Genomic DNA, 20,770 nt, shown 5'->3' with positions numbered 1-20,770 from the left:
AAGAGGAGCGGGTTACGGTTCACTGTGCGTCGCATTAAAAAGGAACAATTAGAGGAAAAATGAGTTGTGTTACATCGCTTGGGGCTCATGTTTTTATGACAACATATCTACTCTTCGTGATGGGATGCGTTGCACAGAAAGTAAGTCCTGTTGTTATTTGTTCACTGCAAAAATAATTCACAAGCTAAGTTACCTCTAGCCCCGATGAGTGCCGGAGTGTATGGAGAGAAGAGTCCGCCAACCGCCGTTCAGAAATCTAGTAATTTAATAATTCCCTACTTATCGGCAAACGTACACACCTCGTAGAACACGACTCAATGCATTTTATGAATCATTAGGAGCCAGTCTTCAGTTCGGCATATATCCAATAGAGATAGCAGCACTAACTTCAACTACATTTTCAACTTTTAGAACCGGTACGGTTGTTATTCCCACAATCTTCGTTCACCAAAATACACCGTGGTGGGCGGGAGCGAGCAATATGAACCAATTCTAAAAGTTGAAATTTTATTGCAATAAATGCTGCTCGGTGGATTCGATATTTGCCGAGTTTACCAGAAGACTTCAACGACCGAGAAAACGTCTTAACTGACGTTTTACGAAGCATACACGTTTGGTGATGAGCGATGGCACATTAAATTGACAGAATGTTCAATGAAGTTTGGCGTGACTTCTCTTCAAACAAGACAGAACGGAACGTGTCGGGGCTAAGTTACCTCCTGGAAAAAGCGCAAGGTCTCGCCGTCAGCTCAGCCTGCTGCTTATGAAGTTGCGAAACTTGTGCGGGAAGAAACAAGTTATGCATAAGGAATTAATAAAAATAGTCCAACTTTTTTAACTCATATTAAATTGACCTGTGGTTTTGGAGTAATGCAAGCCTGGCCACAACATTCATGTGAAATCAATACTTCCCAGGAACTTGTTTTTACTTGTCCGCCTCACGTTTCAACTACTGTAAATTAGCAAAAATCATAGTTTTTAAAGGTCATTTGCATTTCGAAAGGGAGAAGCTCGAGCTCAGTGTCATTTACTTGAGAAAAATAGCCCTCATGGCTATATGACGAATCCATGTACAGTAAAATACACCGCCTATTACCTTAAATCATGCTGATATTTACTTTATTGTACGTTTGCGTCTGCCTTTCAGCCAACAAGGATTTGCGGCAGTTTAAACTTTTACATTTCACAGCTCTTGGGTACATTTTATCCTCTGAGGCTTTCAAAGGGATGTTTTGATGGCACAGGCATGTTTTGATGTTACTGTAGGACTTCACAGAGTTAGGGAATGGCATGCGGAGTCCAAACTGCTGAAATGAGAACCACATTGAGAACATGTTAACCTTATGTTCTACTCTCATAGTCATTGAGGCAAATTCCCAAGCATTTCCTCTGACATGCATGGAGTTCATGATCAAACGTTGCCACTGATCAGCCGACATGCAAACACTGAGTCACTCTATCAATCATGTTAGACTTGTTTTAGCTTCTCCTGGATACCTGTGCCATAACCCTAACTAGAAAGGCAGGACTTGTTGGATTACATTACATTATCATCTTGTTGGCTATCCGGTAGCCAGGAACAGTAGTGTTTATAGACAGCAGCAGTGGTAAGCGTCTGTACTTGCTCTTGAAGAAAGGAATAGTGATGTCTTGCTGCCCAGAACAGGAAAATAATAGCTAGAGTAAGCCTCCTTGAAATGGGATTTGATCACCGCCATGTCATATCTGTCCCTATCAGTTTCACAATGTCTTTGACGGTGTATATCTAGCTGCCCCAATTGGGAAAGGACCTTACTAATCTACCTTGTTTGTACAAATTGTGGTGGAAAGCATCCTTTAAAGGTGAACACCTTTCAAACTGGAGACATCCTGTATGTTACTGATCTGGTCTAGGACATTCAAATCAATGTTTGTGAACAGCAATCAGAAACTTTATACCTCCAGCTTTTACACCTGAAGACAAGTTTGAGTCTTAGTTTTCTTGGTTTCCGGATTTGGGGGAGAGTTGTGAGAAGTGCTCGGAAATATTGATTGGACTGCTCTAGACCATAGGGAATAAAACAGATCAATTCTTAAATATAGTCGGGTTCCTCTTTAATGTTTCAAGTACTTTCCTCCCAAATCTAGTCTTAGAATCTTTGTGGTGCGGCATCCATACAAGAACCTGCGCCGCATACTCGGTTTTCTCTTTTGATTTAGATTTATGTGCGACACGATACAATGTCCCCATGTGAGACAGTGCCTGGTGTCATAACATAAACGGATTACCCTTGACACAGATCTCCCTGAGGACATCAAGACCACACTGTTGGCCAGGAGAAGCTCCGAGGCTTCCACCTGTCAAGAGTCGTCCTCATCTGCTGATGGAGAATGGCGGCTCAGCAGCACAATTCTTAGAACTGGACAACAAAAGCCCTTGGTATATTGAATTGTCAGCGTCCCCAGCTTTAGTTTCTGTGTGCATAGGGTGCTCACTATCTTTGCAATTATCTGCCTGAGGGGGCACTGTAAATGATGGCTTTGTCCTCCGCTCCCCTTTTGTATTAAGTTGATTTTTGGAACAGCGTAAACAAGCTTGGAATTTATTCTATCCCCCTCAGAAAAATGGGAGGCTTCCAAGTTTGTCAGTCCACAATTCAGCGATGTGGACAAGGGAGAGTGAATTTGATCTTTGTTTTGTTGCTCCGCTCTGTCTTTTCGGACGGTTTTGCTCGCTATGCAAGGAGGGAACATTCAGCTCTAATTGAGGAGTTGTGGGACCCCAATGAACTGTGAATTCACTAATTCCTCCCCTGAATTAGTCCGTTAACAGATACACACAGAGTCTGTCAACAGATAAACATGTCAGCATGTGTCAGTAAGCTGCACTGTGACTTTAAATGGGACGGGATGAATGGCCAGGACGAGAGAGTGCGAGATGGAGAGGGAGTGAGAAAGGGAGAGTGAGAGAGAGAGAGAGAGAGAGCGCTGTTGGTGTTGTCATGCTGCAGGATTGGGCTGCACAATTAATTGAAAACAAATTTCAGTTGCAATTATGGCTATTGCAGTTTGATATTGTTAAGAGGTTACAATTGTTTTTCACAGGGAAAGGTGTTCAGGTGGCCTCCTGACACTAGAAAGGCTGAACCACAGTCAATTGATGGCTGTTATGAATTTTGTTCCTCCATGATTTTTCTTAGACCCACTTTCTGTACAAACCAGTTGTTATATTTTTAAAACCATGCAAGGATATAGTAGTTCTAGCTACATTTGTCACCTTCAATTGATGGCTTCTTGGATCTTTTTTTACCCTCAAAATCCATTGGCCTTTCTAGTGCTAAATAAGGTGCAGAATCCTCAGCCTTCAAATCAAATTGAACATTACAATATATCCTTCACTGTACTGGAACAAAGCAAATCCTGCATTGGCATGTCATGTTTTTGTGTGTGTGTTTTTGAAGTTGCATTAGCAGAAGCGGCGTCATATTCCAATATTCAGGAAAAAAAACATGATTTTTGTCTGACTTTTTGTCAATACAGTGCAGCCAGACTGGAGGGGGGCTTGTCTCTGAGGTGCTGCTGAGAGACTAATTATCATGGATGCATTCACTGGATCGCATTCCAAAATCTGGAAATGATTTCTCCCAACTGGTTGAAACCACCGTGGAGATAAGGTCGTGTTTCACCCACAGGGCTCCGCAGGCCCGCTTTAACAGCCGCAGCAGCAGCAGCAGCAGCAGCAGCCGCTCTCTCTAGAGGAAATATGTTAATAGGCTTGCACCACAAACATGGAAGGGAGAGAGCCCCCATCTGTGTGTCCACTCGCCCACCCAGTCGCATATCTGTGTGAGTCGGAAGGACCGCAGCAATAATAATTCCCAGCATTCCGCTTTTTCCGCGCGGGCCACAGGGGAATGTCCCGTCCCCGGCACTGTAAATAAAATGTTGATCAAACATGCACACGGGGCTCAGAGAAGAAGAAGCTTGTTTTTTTTCTTTTTTAAACACTTTCTCACAAGTCACTTATGATGCACGCAGCGATGCAAACGTGCTGAGCCAGCGCAGCGGTGGCCAACGAGGGCGACCCTAGGAATGCCTGGGCTTAATCAGGCCGCCGCACCAGTTGTTTGTAAACTCACCCTGGGTGAATGCGCGGCCACTGACATGAGCCCACCAGGAGAGGCGTTGACATCACAGGGGAGATATGTGATAAGTCCCGGGCTCGAGTATCAGCGCTTTTCACAGCTGTGGAGAATGACCTCAAGGGGCCTCTTTTCAGCCACCGCTTAAGGATTCCTGTCTGTGTATTTGCAGAGTGATGATGTATATTCCACTGTCTGCCATATGCACTGACTGTACCAATTATTAGGGGCATCTTCCTGATATTGAGCTGCAGCCCCTTTTGCGCAATCCACATCCCAACTGTCTCAAAGCTTAAAAATCCTTCATCTACATCTCCTCCTTTGTGATTGGTAGAGATTTAATAAGGGAAATCACTGAGGGATAAAGGCTTTTACCTTGAGTGTCCCTAATATTTTGTACAGTCAGTGTACCTCGCACTGTCCACTTGCTCTGTATGTGAGGTCATGTGTGTCAGCATGCAAGATGCCCCTATATGTTGCTGACTGACTGCTGGAAAGTGCGACTGAATTGTATTCATTATTTTCCTTGTCATGTTTTTGGTCTCAGGTCTCAATCTGAGTGAGACTACCTGATCATATAAAGGATAAATTGAGGTGGAAAATTAGTCAATGCAGGGTTTTTTTTTTTTTTTAAATGAACACATTTCTGAGCGGTCCAAGGAGCTGTAATACCTTGATGACGGTCCATAGTTGAGAATTTGATTGTGATCGTAATGCATCCTGAGTGGACTGGTGTTGCCGAAGTGCTAGCCTGTGAAGCAGTGTCACTTTTCTCCTCCAGTAAACAGGGCTAGTGAGGATCACTGCCCCCTTTTGAGGGGCCCGCCTGCCTGTTTATGAGCCAGTCCGGGGCTGTTTGTGCATGAGAGGGAGTGTGTGAGTGTGTATGTGTGTGTGTGTGTGTGTGTGTTAACAGTACTTCAGCAGAGTTACAGAGTTTTTGCCGTGGTGTCGTCAGCCTGGGTGGTTAAAAAATTTCCCTGTTACAGGGAATAGTTAAGTTAGACTGCAGTTTCTCTTCTCAGTAGGTATTTTGTAAAATTAAGGGGGTGTTACTGTGGAGTTGATTTTTTTTGTCTTGAAGCTGACAAACTACAAAAACCTACATAATACACAGTGAATGTTAAAAAGATTATTGGTTTTTATAACAAATATAAGCAGGGATGTGTTATTTTTCAAAAAACAAATAATACAATGGGAGAATATTATTTTCCTTCTCTTTTTTTTCTTAGCTTTTTTTTGTTCCTGATCACATCCCAAAGTTTCTGTTTGACAAAAAATGTTGGATGAATATCATAATGACAGAGTTTTACAGAGCATGCAATGTCTCCCCGCATATCCATTTGAAATGAGGTTTTTAAAATCTATATATTGTTTAAATATGCACAAATAGATCTGGCACCATATTAACAAATCAGCTCCACAGCATTCATAATTCGAACATAATTTCAGTGTAATAACATGTACCTCCATGGTAATTACACAGACTTATGGAATGTGATTGGATACGGCTTCTTTTTATGTGGTGACGCAAAATGAAAATGATAGAACAATACCATTTGTTAGGGGCCCCCCAGTAATGACAGCAGCTGGTCTGATGTTTCACTGAACAAGTCATTCCAGACAATTATGAACTCGGTTGATCTACTTCTGTCCAGGGAAGCCCCTGTCAGTGGCACAACTGAGGCACGATGACCCGCAGGCTCTTATGTAAACTTCCAGCTTGCCTTGTACTTATTAGCATCACTTCATTAAAATATTATCTGCCGTCCCCGTCGTGGAGTGGCTCCCCAAAACGGCACTGCGGCCCATTGTTTCGCCATGAGAAAAGGCATCCCTGAATAATTAGCGGCCTGCCAGTGGAGCGGCCTGTGATGTAACAGAACTGAGATGTTTGGCATTATAAGAATGTCCCATTTCCATTCGACACTGTGGCACTTTGGAGGCCCTTTCATGTGTAGTCTAGCATGCACATCACAGGGCGCTGGGGACCCCCCGACCGCCTCGTCCTGGTGGGGGAGATGACACATTCTCTGTCCGTGACACAGTTCTCTTTTCATCCGATGTGGTATTCCACATGGTCTGTATCAAGAGACTGTTTATTCCAAGATGAGCCTTGTTTGCAATGTACCATATCTTTAAACTGTCATTTAACCAGGTAGTTCCACTGAGATGAAAAGTGTTCCATCAAGAGAGACCTGGCTGAGAAAGCAGCATCGTGACAAAGATAAAAGTTCACACAACATGCAACAATGTTCTATCAGCACTGGTAATTTTTGCTGTAAAGGCGGACCCATCGTCCTTCTCTTCCCCCTATCATGCCCCCATATTGTGTAGTGGTTCCCCTCTTTCTATAGCAGGTTGCGCAACCTCGGCGCAACACTGCAGAATAACACCCAAAATCGGCTTACTCCCTCCAACCTCGGAGGGAATGGCATTTGGCCAGTTCAAATGTCATCCGTGTAATTCTGCGCCGTAGCACATGGATTTCTAGTAAGTCGGAGGCCACTGCAAGTGAACCACGTCGTGCTGTAATGCAGTTGTGCCTCCAAATGTCACTTGAGAAAAACAGATTGAAGTACAATATGTCCTAAAGGACTTAAAAATGACCTGTATTTACATCACTGTTGTTGTAAATTAAAATGATAATTTATTCAGAATTATTAAAATTAGTTTGCAGTTATTGAAAGTATTGTTTAGTGGGGTGAGTAAACATTTCACTAACATTAATGTCACTAATCACATGTCACAATCAGTAATGTCTTTGGCATCATTAACTAGTGCTAATGGTGAATGTAATTAAAGATAAAACACCCTATGGCTTGAGCTGGTTAGTGATGCTTCTTTTCACATACAGGCAATGTAGGTCTATCTACTTAGTTTTGCTTTGCATTTCTTGGAAAGCATGGGAACTGGAAATCCTCACTTTAAGCCTGTGTTATTTCTCAGCAGTACTAACTAAAACTGCTGATATCATTGGTCATTGATCTGCCGATGCAATTTAAAGAGGTCAGGAAAAGGGCGGTCTTGTAAGAGGTCAGCAGTAAGCCGACTGTTGCCTGCTAAATTATTCCTGTACAGTATGGTTGGGCGCAGATGGTAATTTTGATCTTTTCCTAAATGTGACTGCAATTTGGGAACAAAATTGGTTAAAGTTCAACACGTTTGTTCCGAACACTCCTTAAATCCCAACAGAACTCATCTCTCTCCTGATGTGTTGGAACACACACACACACACACACACACACACACACACACAAACGCACATGTAGTCACTTAAGTTACATATGTCATACTGCCCTCTTTGCACTCTCTGACCTCCAGTGTGTCTGTAGGAGTATGCTGTGGCCTGGCTGTGAGGCTGTCAGCTGTATCAACTATGGAGAGGCCTATCGGTTTGATCCTGAGGACCTGGGGGCCGAGCGAGTGGTCCTCTCCTCCAGTCATGATTGAAAAGTACATCTAGATTTTGCTACTTAAAATAAACTGTGCAAGGAATGCCTTTGATAAATGCATGCACATGGGGAGAGATGGCCCGTGGAGCAATCAAAGCGCCTGTCTGGCTCTGTACACACCGACTTCCCCTGTGCCCCCGTTGCCCTCGACCCCCCTCTCCCATCTCAACTGCTTTCTCAAAGCAGGCTCGTATGCTCTTGAGTCCAGTCCAGAGCACTAGTGCCGCCCGCGGGTGTTGGTTTGTTACCTGTCTGGTGGTGCGCTCTGCCAGTCTGGGTCATTCCCACAGTCCAGAACTGAGGCCAACAGGAAAGCTCATAAACACACAGGCCCCCTACAAAGGTCTGGTCCTGAGCTCCCTGGCGCAGCCACACATCTGCCTCTGCTTAGGCCCCAGGTCCCCCTACATCCCCACACACCTGGGAAGAATTACAGCCAGCATGTTTGAAGAAATACCCTCCCCAGGGTTACCCAAGCCAGCCGATACAGGCAAAGCACAGGCTTTGATATACTGGCAGAGCAGCAGGGTTGAATAGTTCAGCTTCAAGCTGGTTTACGTCGAGGCAATCAGAATGCAAGTCGAGTGTATTATTTGCTGATAGGAGCTTTGGTGACTACAGTTGACATTTTGTAAACCAGAGAGCTTAAACAGTAGGATGCTATTATCTAGAAACACGGCTCATGTCAGAATTGCAGCTTATTGTAACATAACATAATGCTGTAGTCTATCCAAAGTGCCTTACAGTATCATGAATGAATGTTTTTAGCATGGGTGGCCCCAGGGGGATGGAAACCTAACCCTGGCAGTGTTAGTGCCAGCCTCTACCTATTGAGCTGCATAGGCCATTGTAATTGTCAGTCTGGAAAACAGTGTCAGTAAATGTCTAAAATGTAAACGTGAAATATTTCATTCTTTGAAATCGGTCACAATGGAAGTTAAATAACAGTGGTAAGATTTTCCAGTTATGACACAACTAACTTCATGCAACTCATATTGCAGGTGTACTTTGACTGTGGTGCCAAGGTGGATGTGGTGGATGTCCAAGGCCTCATTCTGTCCCCTGGCTTCCCCTACAACTACTCCTCTGGGACGCACTGCGTCTGGCAGTTCTTTGTGCCGGTCGATTACCAGCTTATTCTGGAGATATTTGACTTTGATGTGTTTGAAAGCCATGACTCCGCTGCACAGTATGCTGCTATCTCTAATTTTGAAGAGGACAAGGCGGGCGAAGAGATGACTTTCACTCCCGGCAGCTTAGCAGCAGATGAACCTTCACCATCAGCTAAAGATCCCATCCCTCGGAGTGAAGGGGACACCTCAAAGACGCTGCAGTCCTCCCAGGACGGTGAGGTCAAGCAAGTGGTGGTCCAGGAACAGTCCACGAAGATGGAGATTGCCAAAGTCTCCAACTCTGCCAAAAGATCTGCAGATGCCTCCTCTGACCTAACCTCTGCACCTCCCCCTTCTCTCCTCCTCATACCTGGGGCTCGGCCTCCCGGAGACGTGGCCGCCAACTCTGCCTCCTCCTCTCTCCTCAGGGGAGAGCTCAACCCCGGCCCTGACCCCGAGGCCACCCCTGCTCCGCCGCGCCCCACCGACACTCCGGCCGCGAGCCCCGAAACCCAGCAGTCGGTGCTGGACGCCTGCCCCCACGACGTCCTCTACATCTCCGATCTCATCACCTTCTCCTCCAGGTTCTGCGGGTCCAACCGGCCCCCCAGCAGCCAGCTGGTGTTCGGCTCCAGCCAGGAGATGGTGGAGGTCATCATGGAGCTCATCACCACCACGCACTGGGGCCGCGGCTTCGCCCTCCTCTTCCACTACCACAATCTGACCGAGCCAGGCGGGGGGCGGCACGCCTTCGCTCCCACAGCCAGCAAGGTAGACTCTCTCCTGGCTGCCGTGAGCGGAGCTGCCTTCTTCGCTATGATACTTACTAGTGCCCTCTGCATCATTTTCAGGTAACGGCAGTAGGGCTGGTAGTAACAAAATAATACCTACTGATATGGTTGTGATACTTAGCATTGATTTGAACTGTCACACATCAGATAATGCAAGGGAAAGGTGATGGAAAACTTTAAAATGTTGGATTCTTGTATCTTGAAACTTAAATGGGGGAAGGGGGGGATTTGCTCCAAAACAGAGTACAGGCTGGAAAGTGGCTTTTAAAAGCCAGAAATCTCAGAAGCTTGCCAAGTAATTGTTAAATTATTGGTTTTGATCAACAACCCTATCAACCCCCCACAGATATATTATAGTCATTTTGTGGTATAGGACAGTAAAAATCTTACTTATTGCCCCTTTTACCAGGTGCATTGGATTAAAAAACAGAAGGTAACAGTTGGGTTATAATGCATAATCACTTAGAATGTATGATTCAGTCTTGTTTTTTGCATTGTCTGAAATACAAACCATGAATGCCCCTTTAGCGGAGTCCTCAGAAACGATCTCCTGAGAAAACTCACAAGTCCTATCTTTGATTTCTCCCATGAATGAAAATGGGTTAGTCTGTCAGTAGGTACACACACACACACACACGCACACACACAGTCCCACATACACAGTCACCAGTGTGTTGTGTTGACTCAGCTGGAAGCCTCAGTCCCTGATGTGGTGACCCTTGGTGATTAGTTGGGTTTGGCTGCAACCGCGCGGCTTCCTTGATGTGGAGCATTCTCACCATAGACAGCAGGGCATTCAAGGTACAGCACCTGGCATCAATTCCAACACACAAAAACACAGAGGCTGCATGAGAGTGAATGGGCGGGGGAAACAGGAAAACAGGGACAACAAGGAGAAGTAAAACTCAATGTGTCCTCCGAGTTCGGTACCGATACCATCGGTTTGCTCTCATCGCGCAAGTGCACCACATCAAAAGGTGTAATTTACAAATTGTTCCCTCTGTCCATCCCAGGGGGAAACGAACACAAGCCGAGGGGATAAGTTAGGAAGTTTGTAATCCTATCTGCTCTGACAAGATCACTGTTTGACCCTACTGGTCCAGATAGACTCAAAATCAAGGAAGGTTCAGATTTGCGTCGGTCTCTGTAATTGTCTCGCTGTGAGAAGCACGCCACTGTTTATTATGATTTGTGTTAATCTCAAATAGATTTTGTCTATGTTATAAAATCCCTACTATGCTCAAGAGTACAGTTTTACAGCACGCTGCACTGTGAACTGCAGCTCAGCGTCTCCAGCTCTTCTGTCGAGCACAACAACACCGCTGGTTCTTGCTTCTAATGACGGGGAAATTGGAAACACGTGTTCAATAAAATGAAAGTGTAATTAGCAAGAACAACAACACAAGTCATTAGGAAGCCAGGGAATGCGTTACCATGAAACGTCAAGATCTTTAGTAGCTTTGGTAGCTGTTTTTTTTTTGGGGGGGGGGGGGGGGGGGGTTTCTTCAATTGTTCCCAGTTCATTTAAATGAGTTCACAGAAACCACTGGAAAACAACTAGCAGCGCGAGCCAGGCGAGATCTCGCATGTTAAACACAGCGGTGAGAAAATGGCTATAGGTAGATGAGGATTACAGGGGGGGGGGGGGGGGGGGGTAAATTCAGCCATAAGAGTAATATTTAATAGGTAGGTCAAGTGTTTTTGTACACTTCATTGGGTCTTATGTAGTCAAGAGCGGGACAGAAACAAAGGGATGCACTGATGCTGGTTTCAATTACTGGGAGGATACCAGGATAAAATAGGGAAGTGGAATTGGTAATTTCCCCAATTGTAAAAAGAATTCCAATACCATGAGCTGCGTGTGACACGCAAGACTCCAAAGTGTCTTAATTTTCAGTGTTTTTCCCACAAATAGAAGGAAATCTGTATCTGCCAGGTGGAAAGTGAATGAATAACACTCTCCCTTCCCTCATTAAATATTGTCAAAGTGAACCTTAAGCAAGACACTTAACCCACAGTAGCTCCAGTGACGCTGTTCAGTGGCCACCAGTGGAAGACTGTAAATATTTGTAACCGTATGAATGTGAAGCAGGGAGGGGAAGAACAGCAAACTGTACCTGGATGAAAATACTGTAGCTTTTTCTCCTTATTTTTGTCCAAATACCTCAAACCAGCCTTTTCAATAAAAGTCTTGGATATGATCAGAATTTGTTATGAGGCAATATTTCAAGTGCTGGGAATGAGTATTGGCAGTGGAGAAAGTAGTATTGGTGCATCCCCGCAGGAAAGATTAATGCATAAGAATGACAACTCGGCAACAACCAGGATATGAACTCCCAGACTCGTGGCGTGTGTGAATGCAAGGTTGTGGTGCATCCTGCTCCATCGTCCAAGACCACAACAGAGCAGCTATTGAGAGAAATAGCCACGGGTATGCTGGAGCTATTAGTATGGAGTGAGGTGGTTACTGACTATGTCAAGAAGCTCACAATCCAGCGCTGTTGTATGCGATGATGTCCATTTTTACATTTTTGGTCAAATTCTGAACACAAGAGGGAATATGTACTCTTAAGAAATCCAGCCAAAAGTGGAAAAACCCAAAAAAAAAATTGGAGGATATTCATAAAAGTTGGTTTTCAGATATGTCTGTAATTATAAACTGAAACGCTGTGGTGCTTTATGTTTTCCAGACCCAAACTATGTCCAAAAAGAGCCAGCTCCTGCTCGTCCAGCAACTCTGAGGTACACACAGTACTGTTTAATCTCTCTTCCCATTGCTCTCTCTCCCTTTCTCTCTCTCTCCTCTCTCCATTTACCCTCTCTCCATGTTGCTTTGTCTTTATCTTTCTGTCTTCCTCTGTCTCTTGCCAGACATTCCTCTCAAGGCTGGGGATCACAGGACATTTCCTTCAATATGCCCCCCCCCCCCCCCCCCCCAAATACACACACACACACACACGCTCAGGTTCACAAGGGGTCATGCAGACTTGAAGCAAAGGCTGATCAGCCTGATGACGTTCCAAAGAGGATATTGTTTTTAATAGAACGATTTGCATTGTAATATTATCAATTGCGATACTCCCTCAGACTTTGTAATTTGAATTGTCATTGAACTCATTTAGCTTTATCACAATGAGGAGGAAGAAAGAGGAGCTAAATTATGTTATGTTATGGATAAACACAAATCCTTGTAACTGATTGACTATAAAGTCTATAACATCCCTCACATCTGCATATTGATGACTTTATATAGGAGTTTTCTTTTTTACCAAAGTAAAACTTGACTAACGACTCGCTATCCATTATATCTTATAAAAAGCCTGATTCAACTAAATAAATCTTAAACAAAATATCAGGGTAATGAAACTAAGTAAGTCAATTCAGTTGGGTGCCCTGATAAAGCACTACGGGTAAATGCTCCCCTGAATGGCATGGTGCTGTGCTGCAGGTGCCAGAGGGAGTCCAGAACACCGGGGCTGAAGTCAGCGAGCTGCAGCTGGTCGCTGCTAATCAGACCGACCTGGAGGCCACCGCAGAGCAGGACAACAACCACAACCTGCCACACACAGGTGGGGAGACACACACACACACACACACACACAGACATGGACACATGCAGCACACACAGAAGGGATAGACTGATATATTGGTTTGCTGATATTGACTTTTATTAAAAATCGGATCAGTGTTGTTCACTTCTGATATGATGCAGTTTGTTTGATTACATATTTATTGTATAATTGATCAATATGACACTGGTTGTCTATGGGAAGCCCTTAACCTGAATTTTGATTGGATTCTACACAAATATGCATGAATACGTATTATTATTATTATTATTATTATTATTATTATTATTATTATTATTACTATTACTGTTATCCTGGAGAGTTTTAGTGTCCCATGATGAATAAATGCTGTTTCAGAGGCTTTTCCACCCTGACAGGAATAAAATTTGGGGGAAAGACTGAATACTACTATTTTTATATATTTATTGATTTATTTTGCATGACAGTGATCACATTTAAACATGTTGAATAGCATGCTTGCGTGCTATTGAGTTTGTGCTGTTGCGTGTGTACATACACACACACACACACACACTAACATGGACAAATGCACGCAGATACAGAGACAGCTGGGCACTCGCTTAAAGCCCAATGTCCACCAGATGCGTTGCGGTAGCGGCACGGAAGCCGTCCGGAACCCGCACAGCAGTTTCTGCCGCTCCGTTCTTTTTCCGCGTCTGGTCTATTTTTGCCGGATCCGCTTGCGTCTGACAAGCGTGAAAATGCACTTTATTGACTTGCGGGTGATGCATACAACTCAATCAAACGCGTGCAGTGTACGTTGCCTTCCGTTCCGGAGCCGTTCCGATCCCGTGCCCTGGCCGTTCCGCTTCTGTGTCGCATCTGGTGGACATTGGGCTTTACAGTTAAGTTCTTACAATTTTATAGTCTGTTGACAGCAGACACACCCAAAATGTTTAAAAATAACAAAGCTAACATCATGACACGGCCGCAAAAATACAAAATAGACATTTACATTTGGCTCAGTGACGATTCAACAATAGGTGGTTTGGATGGGAATCTTCAAACTCATACTGCGCAGCTCGATCGCTGCTAGAATTAGGGGTTTGATTCCCACTGGAGCCACCCATGCTAAAAATGCATACACTCATGGCACTGAATGGTGGAAGCATCTGCCAAATGGCACTCGTTATGCCCTGGTCACTGACGGAAACATTTCCCATTCACTTTTCCTAACTACTTTGACCTCCACTTCCGTGTTTCTCTCCATCCCGAGTCTGAACTCCGCATCCCCTCTCCCTCTCTCTTCTTCTGCCGATGACTGAGGGGTGCCACTGGGCCGTTTGAGTCCTTTCCAACAAGGCCGATTAATGACTTAATTTGTCCCTGAACTGAGCTTAATGTTTTTGGCATAATTGGGCCATTGTTATCGCGTTTGCCTCAACCTAGGGCAGGAGCCTACTAGGGTCTCATTAGAGAATCTTGACAATCCCCAGGATACATGCGCACGCACGCACGCACGCATGCACGCTGCCAACTTACTGATACACACACACACACACACACACACACACATACTCCTGCCATAAAAAGGTTCCAAATCAACCAAATGATTGAAAATTAAGGCTTTAAAGTAGTAATCTGTGGTTTGTTTGTGTATATTTGTTCATTTATTATTTTGGTGACTTGGTGCTCATTGCTGTGGTGTTTCTGCACTGCTCTTCCCAGAGATCACCTGTCAATCAAACAGTGTGTCCAGTACTGTGACGCCTTGCTGCTCATGCGAACTACCCAGTTCTTCTTCTGTTTATTCCAAACAAACCAGAAACGTAAAATGCATCACTTCCTGTGCAGCAGAGGATTTTTCCCTGGAAAGAGCTACCAGACACCAGGTGTTAAGAACAGTAAATGTAAAAGCTTTCATGAACTGGCTATAGGTTGAATGACCATTATGTTATATTAATCAGTGACGGAGAGTAGCAAAACGGACATTTACTTATATACAAATGATGCAGGTTATTACTTCAATGTGAATATGAGTTGTACACATGAATGAAGAAACCCATTTTGGACTCCGGGTGAGTCACTGAAGATTTCAATGGAAAAGAAAATTGCATTAGTTTTGTAGCAACACACAGGCTTGATCCGGGAACAATCCAAAGGCTTCTCTCTCTCTCTGTCTCTCTGTCTCTCTGTCTCTCTCTCTCTCTCTCTCTGTCTCTCTCTCTCTCTGTGGGGTTGAACCCAGGCAGAGAGATTTGTGGGTTGTGGCATTTAACCCACAAAGCAGCCTGCGAGTAGTTGGAACAACAGGGGGAGTACAGCCCCCCCCCCTCCCCTGTGTGTGCACCAGTCACGGTGTTACGAGTTTACACCAAAACACAGAGCTTATACAGTAAAGGAGTTGAGCTTAGGCCACTCTGCATGTCGTTTCATTGAACCGGTGAAGCTGCAGTTCAGAATCATGAGCTATTCTACTATGTAGAGAGACATCTACTGAGTGGCAAACAATGCATTGGTTCAGTGTAGGTTATACTGAAAAGAATGGGCTGCATGAAGTCGATTATGAGCATTAGAAAACATACATTTTTGGTGCTGAGAAGTGTCATAGTGTGCAAAGTCTGAATTTACACGACTGTACATACAGTCACTAGTGCAAGACTGTGCAAATACTGTTTTGGCAGTTCCACTCTACTGACCAGGAACTGAGCCCCAACTCATAAGCACAAGCGCTATTACAGGGAGCTTCAATCAAATCTTTCGTCCTTTTACCTCTGTTTTCTCAGTCAGCGCTGGTGGTGAAATTTCCCAAAATGCCGAGCTGGAGCTCTCCTCCAGCGGCCTGACTGAATTGGACCTCGGGACGGACGAGGTGTTCATCGTGTCGTCGGCCCCAAGCCCAAGCAGGCTACCCTTCTCCCCTCACACGGTAAGAAACGGTTCCATTTCATGCCAATACAGCTGTCTAAAGTGTTTCTCCCTGAGGAGCACGCATGCTCCAAAATTTGAAAAATTCAGTAGCACAGAAAATCCGATCTGTGAAAGTAATTGAAAATGAATACACCTATTTCTGAAGTTGCACGTGTGCTCTTTTCTCACTTTTCCATATAGTTTATTTTAAAGTAGCGTGGCAGAATCCTGCTATACAGTGGATCATAGTTTTCTTATTTCATCTCAAGGCCAAAGTCTAGGTGGGTGATCCCATGAACTACCGCTTGCTCCAGAGAAGTCGAACCTATGGACATCTTGCCGAACATTTTTATTAGAGGCAATGGGGCAGTTCATTGCTTTGAATTGACCCAGTGTTCCTATTAAGACTGACACCGTTTTATTGGCGGGCGAAGGTTTCAAGGTCCAACTTAAAACTATGAAAACTGGGAGAACATGGGGGGGCGAGGGGGGGGGGGGACGAGGATAACGAAAGGAGGTGAGGGGCGTTGAGGAAGAAGCAAGGGTTCGACCCAGCATTCTTTTTTTCTCTCTGCTCTTTTGTATTCTCTTGGAATAGGAGTTGGCATAAGACAGTTCTGGCAGCTTTTTGAAGGACTGGCAAGCTTTTCTGCAGCCCAGGCTAATGGAGTATTATCTACAGAGCCAGATTCCCAGCTCCAATTGTGTGTGTGTGTGTGTGTGTGTGTGTGTGTACGTGTGTGTGTTTGTGTGTCTGTGTGTGTCATGCACGCTTTGGTACACAGTGTGTGGTCTTGCCTGTGTGTGTCCTCTTTGCAGCGGTCCATGTAAATAGTGTTTGAGAAATATCTCAAACTGGAGAGTGGGCTAACAATGGAAATGCTCAATTAAAAACAGTCTCCTGAAGTGCTCGCATCAATCTCATCGCCCCAGTGTCGTTGCCAATCGAGCATTCGTGCTAGTGTGGTTTTTATTGACTGGATGTCGTTAAACTTTTTCATGCCGTGCGCTCCCAAGTAGATGTGCAGCCGACCACAGAGCCCATTTGATAAATTTCAGCCCAAAGAACCCCGTCTGAGAAGAGGTTTGCAGTCGGTTATGATGAAGCGTAGAATTGCAAAACTGTCCGTGCTGTAGGTGGTGTGACAGCATTAGCAAGGAGGCGGAGAACGAAACTTATAATCAAAATTGTCTTGTACATTCTCGCATTGTGCAAACTTCCAGGGAACTACTGCTCATTTTTCCCAGGGAGCCCGGACCCCACGTTGGGAGCTGAGCACTGTTTTTACCCACCAAACATGGTGGCTGATTTCTCACCTCGTGTGTCCAACCTAAAAGTTGCCATTGTGTCCGTGGGGCTTTAGGAACCAAAAGCACATTTCATTTAAACCCCTCTAATTCTTGTCTAGACAAAGCTAGCTGCTAGTGACTCTGTGGAAAGGATTATCTGGGCTCGTTCTTTCTCTGATGGGCGCAACCCCTAAAACCTTCGCCCTCCCCTGATCAACAGCAGCTGACCGACCAGGAAGGATATGGCCCTAATGTGGCCTTCACACATCTAACTTGTCACTTACAATTAGGAGGCAAGGGGCCTTCGCCTCTTATAGTTGCTGTAGGATAGACGGCCTATACATTGCTGTATCCACTCAAATAGTCATTTGTGTGGACCTGCAATGTACACCACAGAAACGAAGTGCGTTGGATACACACAGTACCAAAAAACACGACTGAAACCGTTCCAAAGCCCCAGCTGGGCACTTGACAGCTTTAATATACTTAAATAATGAATGAGTTTGTTACGTGAGCCACACACACTCAGCTGGCTGGCTGTGTGACTGAGCGGGCCAAGCTAATCAGTACAGTTCCTTCTCGTTAATCCATTAAGATAGTACACAACGCAATCTACAGGGAACAATTAAGGTTCGAGGAGGAAATGTAGCAGGTGCCAGCGGCAGATTGATGGATTCTCTCTCTCTCTCTCACTCCGAGGCAGTCAGCTGTTTGCCGATAATGTCCCCAAGGAGCCTGTTCAAGGGTGGAATGAATGAGCGGAGAGCACCGGGGATGCGCTGATACCACTTTCCGACTGCCAATTCTGATTCAGAGGGCTACATTTTAAGCCGAGAGAGAGTACATTTATCGAAGATGTTTGAGATGGGATTCATTTTTTTGCATTAGAGATCTGACATGCTTTTATTGGCACAAAAAGGGAGAATATCAATTCACTTTGCTGTGATTTCTCTCAAGTTATAAGTGGCTCTTGGTATCTGATTTCAGTGTAGGAGAAATTCTCAGGTACTGACACCCTCTCATTGCTGTGCAGCTGACTGATATTTGATAGCCGTATCCATGACTTCACATTAAGGTTTATAATGAGATAATGAAGTGCTATTGTTAGTGGTATTGTTGTTTCTTTCTCCTCGTCTCTGACCCACTGCTTCTTGCTTTTTTATGTTTTTCCTGTTTGCGTTGTGTGCATCTCAGCAGCGGGAGAGGTTTCTGCGGCACAGTGACACCGGTCCCGGCCCTGTAGGCGACTGGCCCTCGCCGGACCCCGCCGCCTCCCCCAGGACCGCCAAGGACGGCGCCGGCGGCTGCGCCAGGCCGAGAGCCTGGAGCGTACGCACCTTCCAGGACTTCCTCCCTCCGCTGCCGCAGCTCCATAAGAAGTGGTGCAGCTGGAACTCCACCAGTCCCTTCACCAAGCTGGTGGACAGCGTCAGTACTAGAACCAACTCCCGTGTTTTCACACTCAGGACCGTAAATATGTGGAATGTGGAAGCTGATGAATGGCGTTAGTGTTAGAGCTTCCCTCGGTGTCAGAGCGTCCTGATGGCTCGATGGGCTGGGAGTCATTTAGTCTACTGTTATACTACTGATTTAAACAGTAGTACAACAATAGCGATAGTGGCAATTTTTTTTTCACTTTTTACGATTTTAAGACTTCATAATGTCATCCCTTCACTCTCTTGCTCCCTCACGTTTCCTCTCACTCTCCACAGTGTAGTATTTGTATTTGTGTTTTCATTCATGGCAATAAATGAAACTTTAAGGCCTTTTCTCACCAGTAAAAAGTTTGGCTTTACTTTAATTCAATTAAATAAGCAATAATATTTTGGTGTTCTATCACGGTTAGTTTGAGTAATACTACCCCACCCCTGGGTGTAATTATCACATTGCAGAAGCTAAATTGTCCCGTATTGTTCCAGGCTCCATCCAGTCTGGTGGCTGACTGCCGAGGGGAGGACAGCAGGAAGGTGTTCTCAGACGTCCACCTGGAGGCCAAGGCGGATGACAGCACCATCTCTGACTCCTCCATCAGCAACGCCTCCTACCCGCTGACCCAGCCGGCCCAGAGGCAGCGGCGCCTCAACTCCACCAGCAACCTGCGGCGCTCCCGCTTCACGGGGCCTTGCTTCGGCCTGCTCTCCGGGACGGCGGACCCGGCCAAGCCCCCCGGGGCATCTCACGGCCAGGCGTCCCCCTCCGAGGCCGGCTCCGCCTCCGGCTCCTCTTCCTCCGGCCAACTTCAGAGCGAGAGCGCCCAGGCCGGGAAGAGGCGCGACTTCCCGGCCGAGGGCGACCACGTCAGCGTGCCGGTGTTCGCCATCTCCGAGGAGGAGGATCGGCAGCCTCTGGTCCCGGCCGAGCACCTGGGCCAGGCTTCCGCCTCCTCCGCGCTGAATGGACTGGTGAGGGGGGCGTACGAGGGGAAGAGGCCCGCCGTAGGAAGCGCCGGCCTCGGCCCCCAGAGCCAGACCAACGGCCCCCACCTGCAGAGGGCCGTGCCGGAGTGGAGGCCGTGGGGGAGCCAGGTCTCCGGCTCACCCGCCGCCGCCGCCACCGAGTCAAAGCCCGCCTTTGTGCACAGCTCAGTCAGTGACAGCCACCCTTCCCTCAGCCAGTCAACAGTGCCGTGCAGTGTGACTGGCAAGGAGATGTGACCAGTCAGGCTTTAAGAGGGTGGGAAGAGCAGGGACTCTGGTGGGCCAGTTAAGCATTTGTGAACTCTGTTAGCTCCACTTTGTGAAACATATAACCTACTTCTTTGATTTCTGAAATCAACTCTTATGAAATTATTACTACATATCTATAGCTTCCTGCTGGCAAATGTGTTGTTCTCACTCTAGTCATTGTCTATTTTTATAACATTGTCTTTGAACAAAGATGGAATATCATGCTGCTTACTGTGCCACAGCATTGACTGCTGTGGTATTGTGTTAAAAAAAATATGATTGATTGCAAACATGAAAAGAAACATATTTTCTAAGAGAGTACTCCATGACTCCCAACTCTCATGAGCACTTTTTTTTTTTTTTTACCAGATTGAATTATTAACCAGTTTGATGCTATTCAATGAGCTGTAATATCCCAACACGCACTTTCCATTCAGTAGCTCACTCATTGTGGATTTTGTGCCGCCCTGTGCCAACTTCTGCCTTTTGTCTTAACATGGGTCTTTACGCAGTGCATTTCAGCACAGGCTAATACATGCTTATAGTATGACTTATTACCCAGAAGTGTTCAAGAGAGCATAGATCATACATTATCAATGCTGCAACAATGTATACATATGTATTCCTAAGGCTGATACTGGATTATAAAAGGGAAATCATCATTGTGTAAAAGCAGTTACTAATATACAGTATTAGAAGTAAGAATAGTATAATGAGATAACTAGCAATCACAATAGTGTTTACAAGTGGTTGGTTGGGAAATTAATGTAAAGTTTTAATAAAGGCTATGTCATCTACATGTGTTGTTTTCTTGATTTGACAGCAACAGAATATATTACACAATTTGTAGGAAACTGAATGAAACATGCACCCAAGTGCCCCTCCAATTGGAAAT

At 45.3% G+C, this 20,770-nt stretch overlaps 1 protein-coding gene across 1 annotated transcript; it reads left to right on the top strand.

Annotated features, from left to right (window-relative positions):
- Positions 1–20,629, top strand: LOC144539605 (uncharacterized). Its single transcript, XM_078285156.1, has 7 exons — positions 1–140; positions 8,578–9,539; positions 12,170–12,221; positions 12,928–13,048; positions 15,796–15,938; positions 18,404–18,637; positions 19,129–20,629. The coding sequence occupies exons 1-7, from the start codon at positions 60–62 to the stop codon at positions 19,861–19,863; spliced, it is 2,328 nt and encodes a 775-aa protein (XP_078141282.1). The 5' UTR covers positions 1–59; the 3' UTR covers positions 19,864–20,629.
- Positions 20,630–20,770: the final 141 nt, after the last annotated feature.

Source organism: Centroberyx gerrardi, chromosome 8 (genome assembly GCF_048128805.1).
Source record: "Centroberyx gerrardi isolate f3 chromosome 8, fCenGer3.hap1.cur.20231027, whole genome shotgun sequence".
NCBI classification, from domain to species: domain Eukaryota; kingdom Metazoa; phylum Chordata; class Actinopteri; order Beryciformes; family Berycidae; genus Centroberyx; species Centroberyx gerrardi.
The sequence above is the reverse complement of the archived record's forward strand: the minus strand, read 5'-3'. Positions and strand labels throughout refer to the sequence as shown.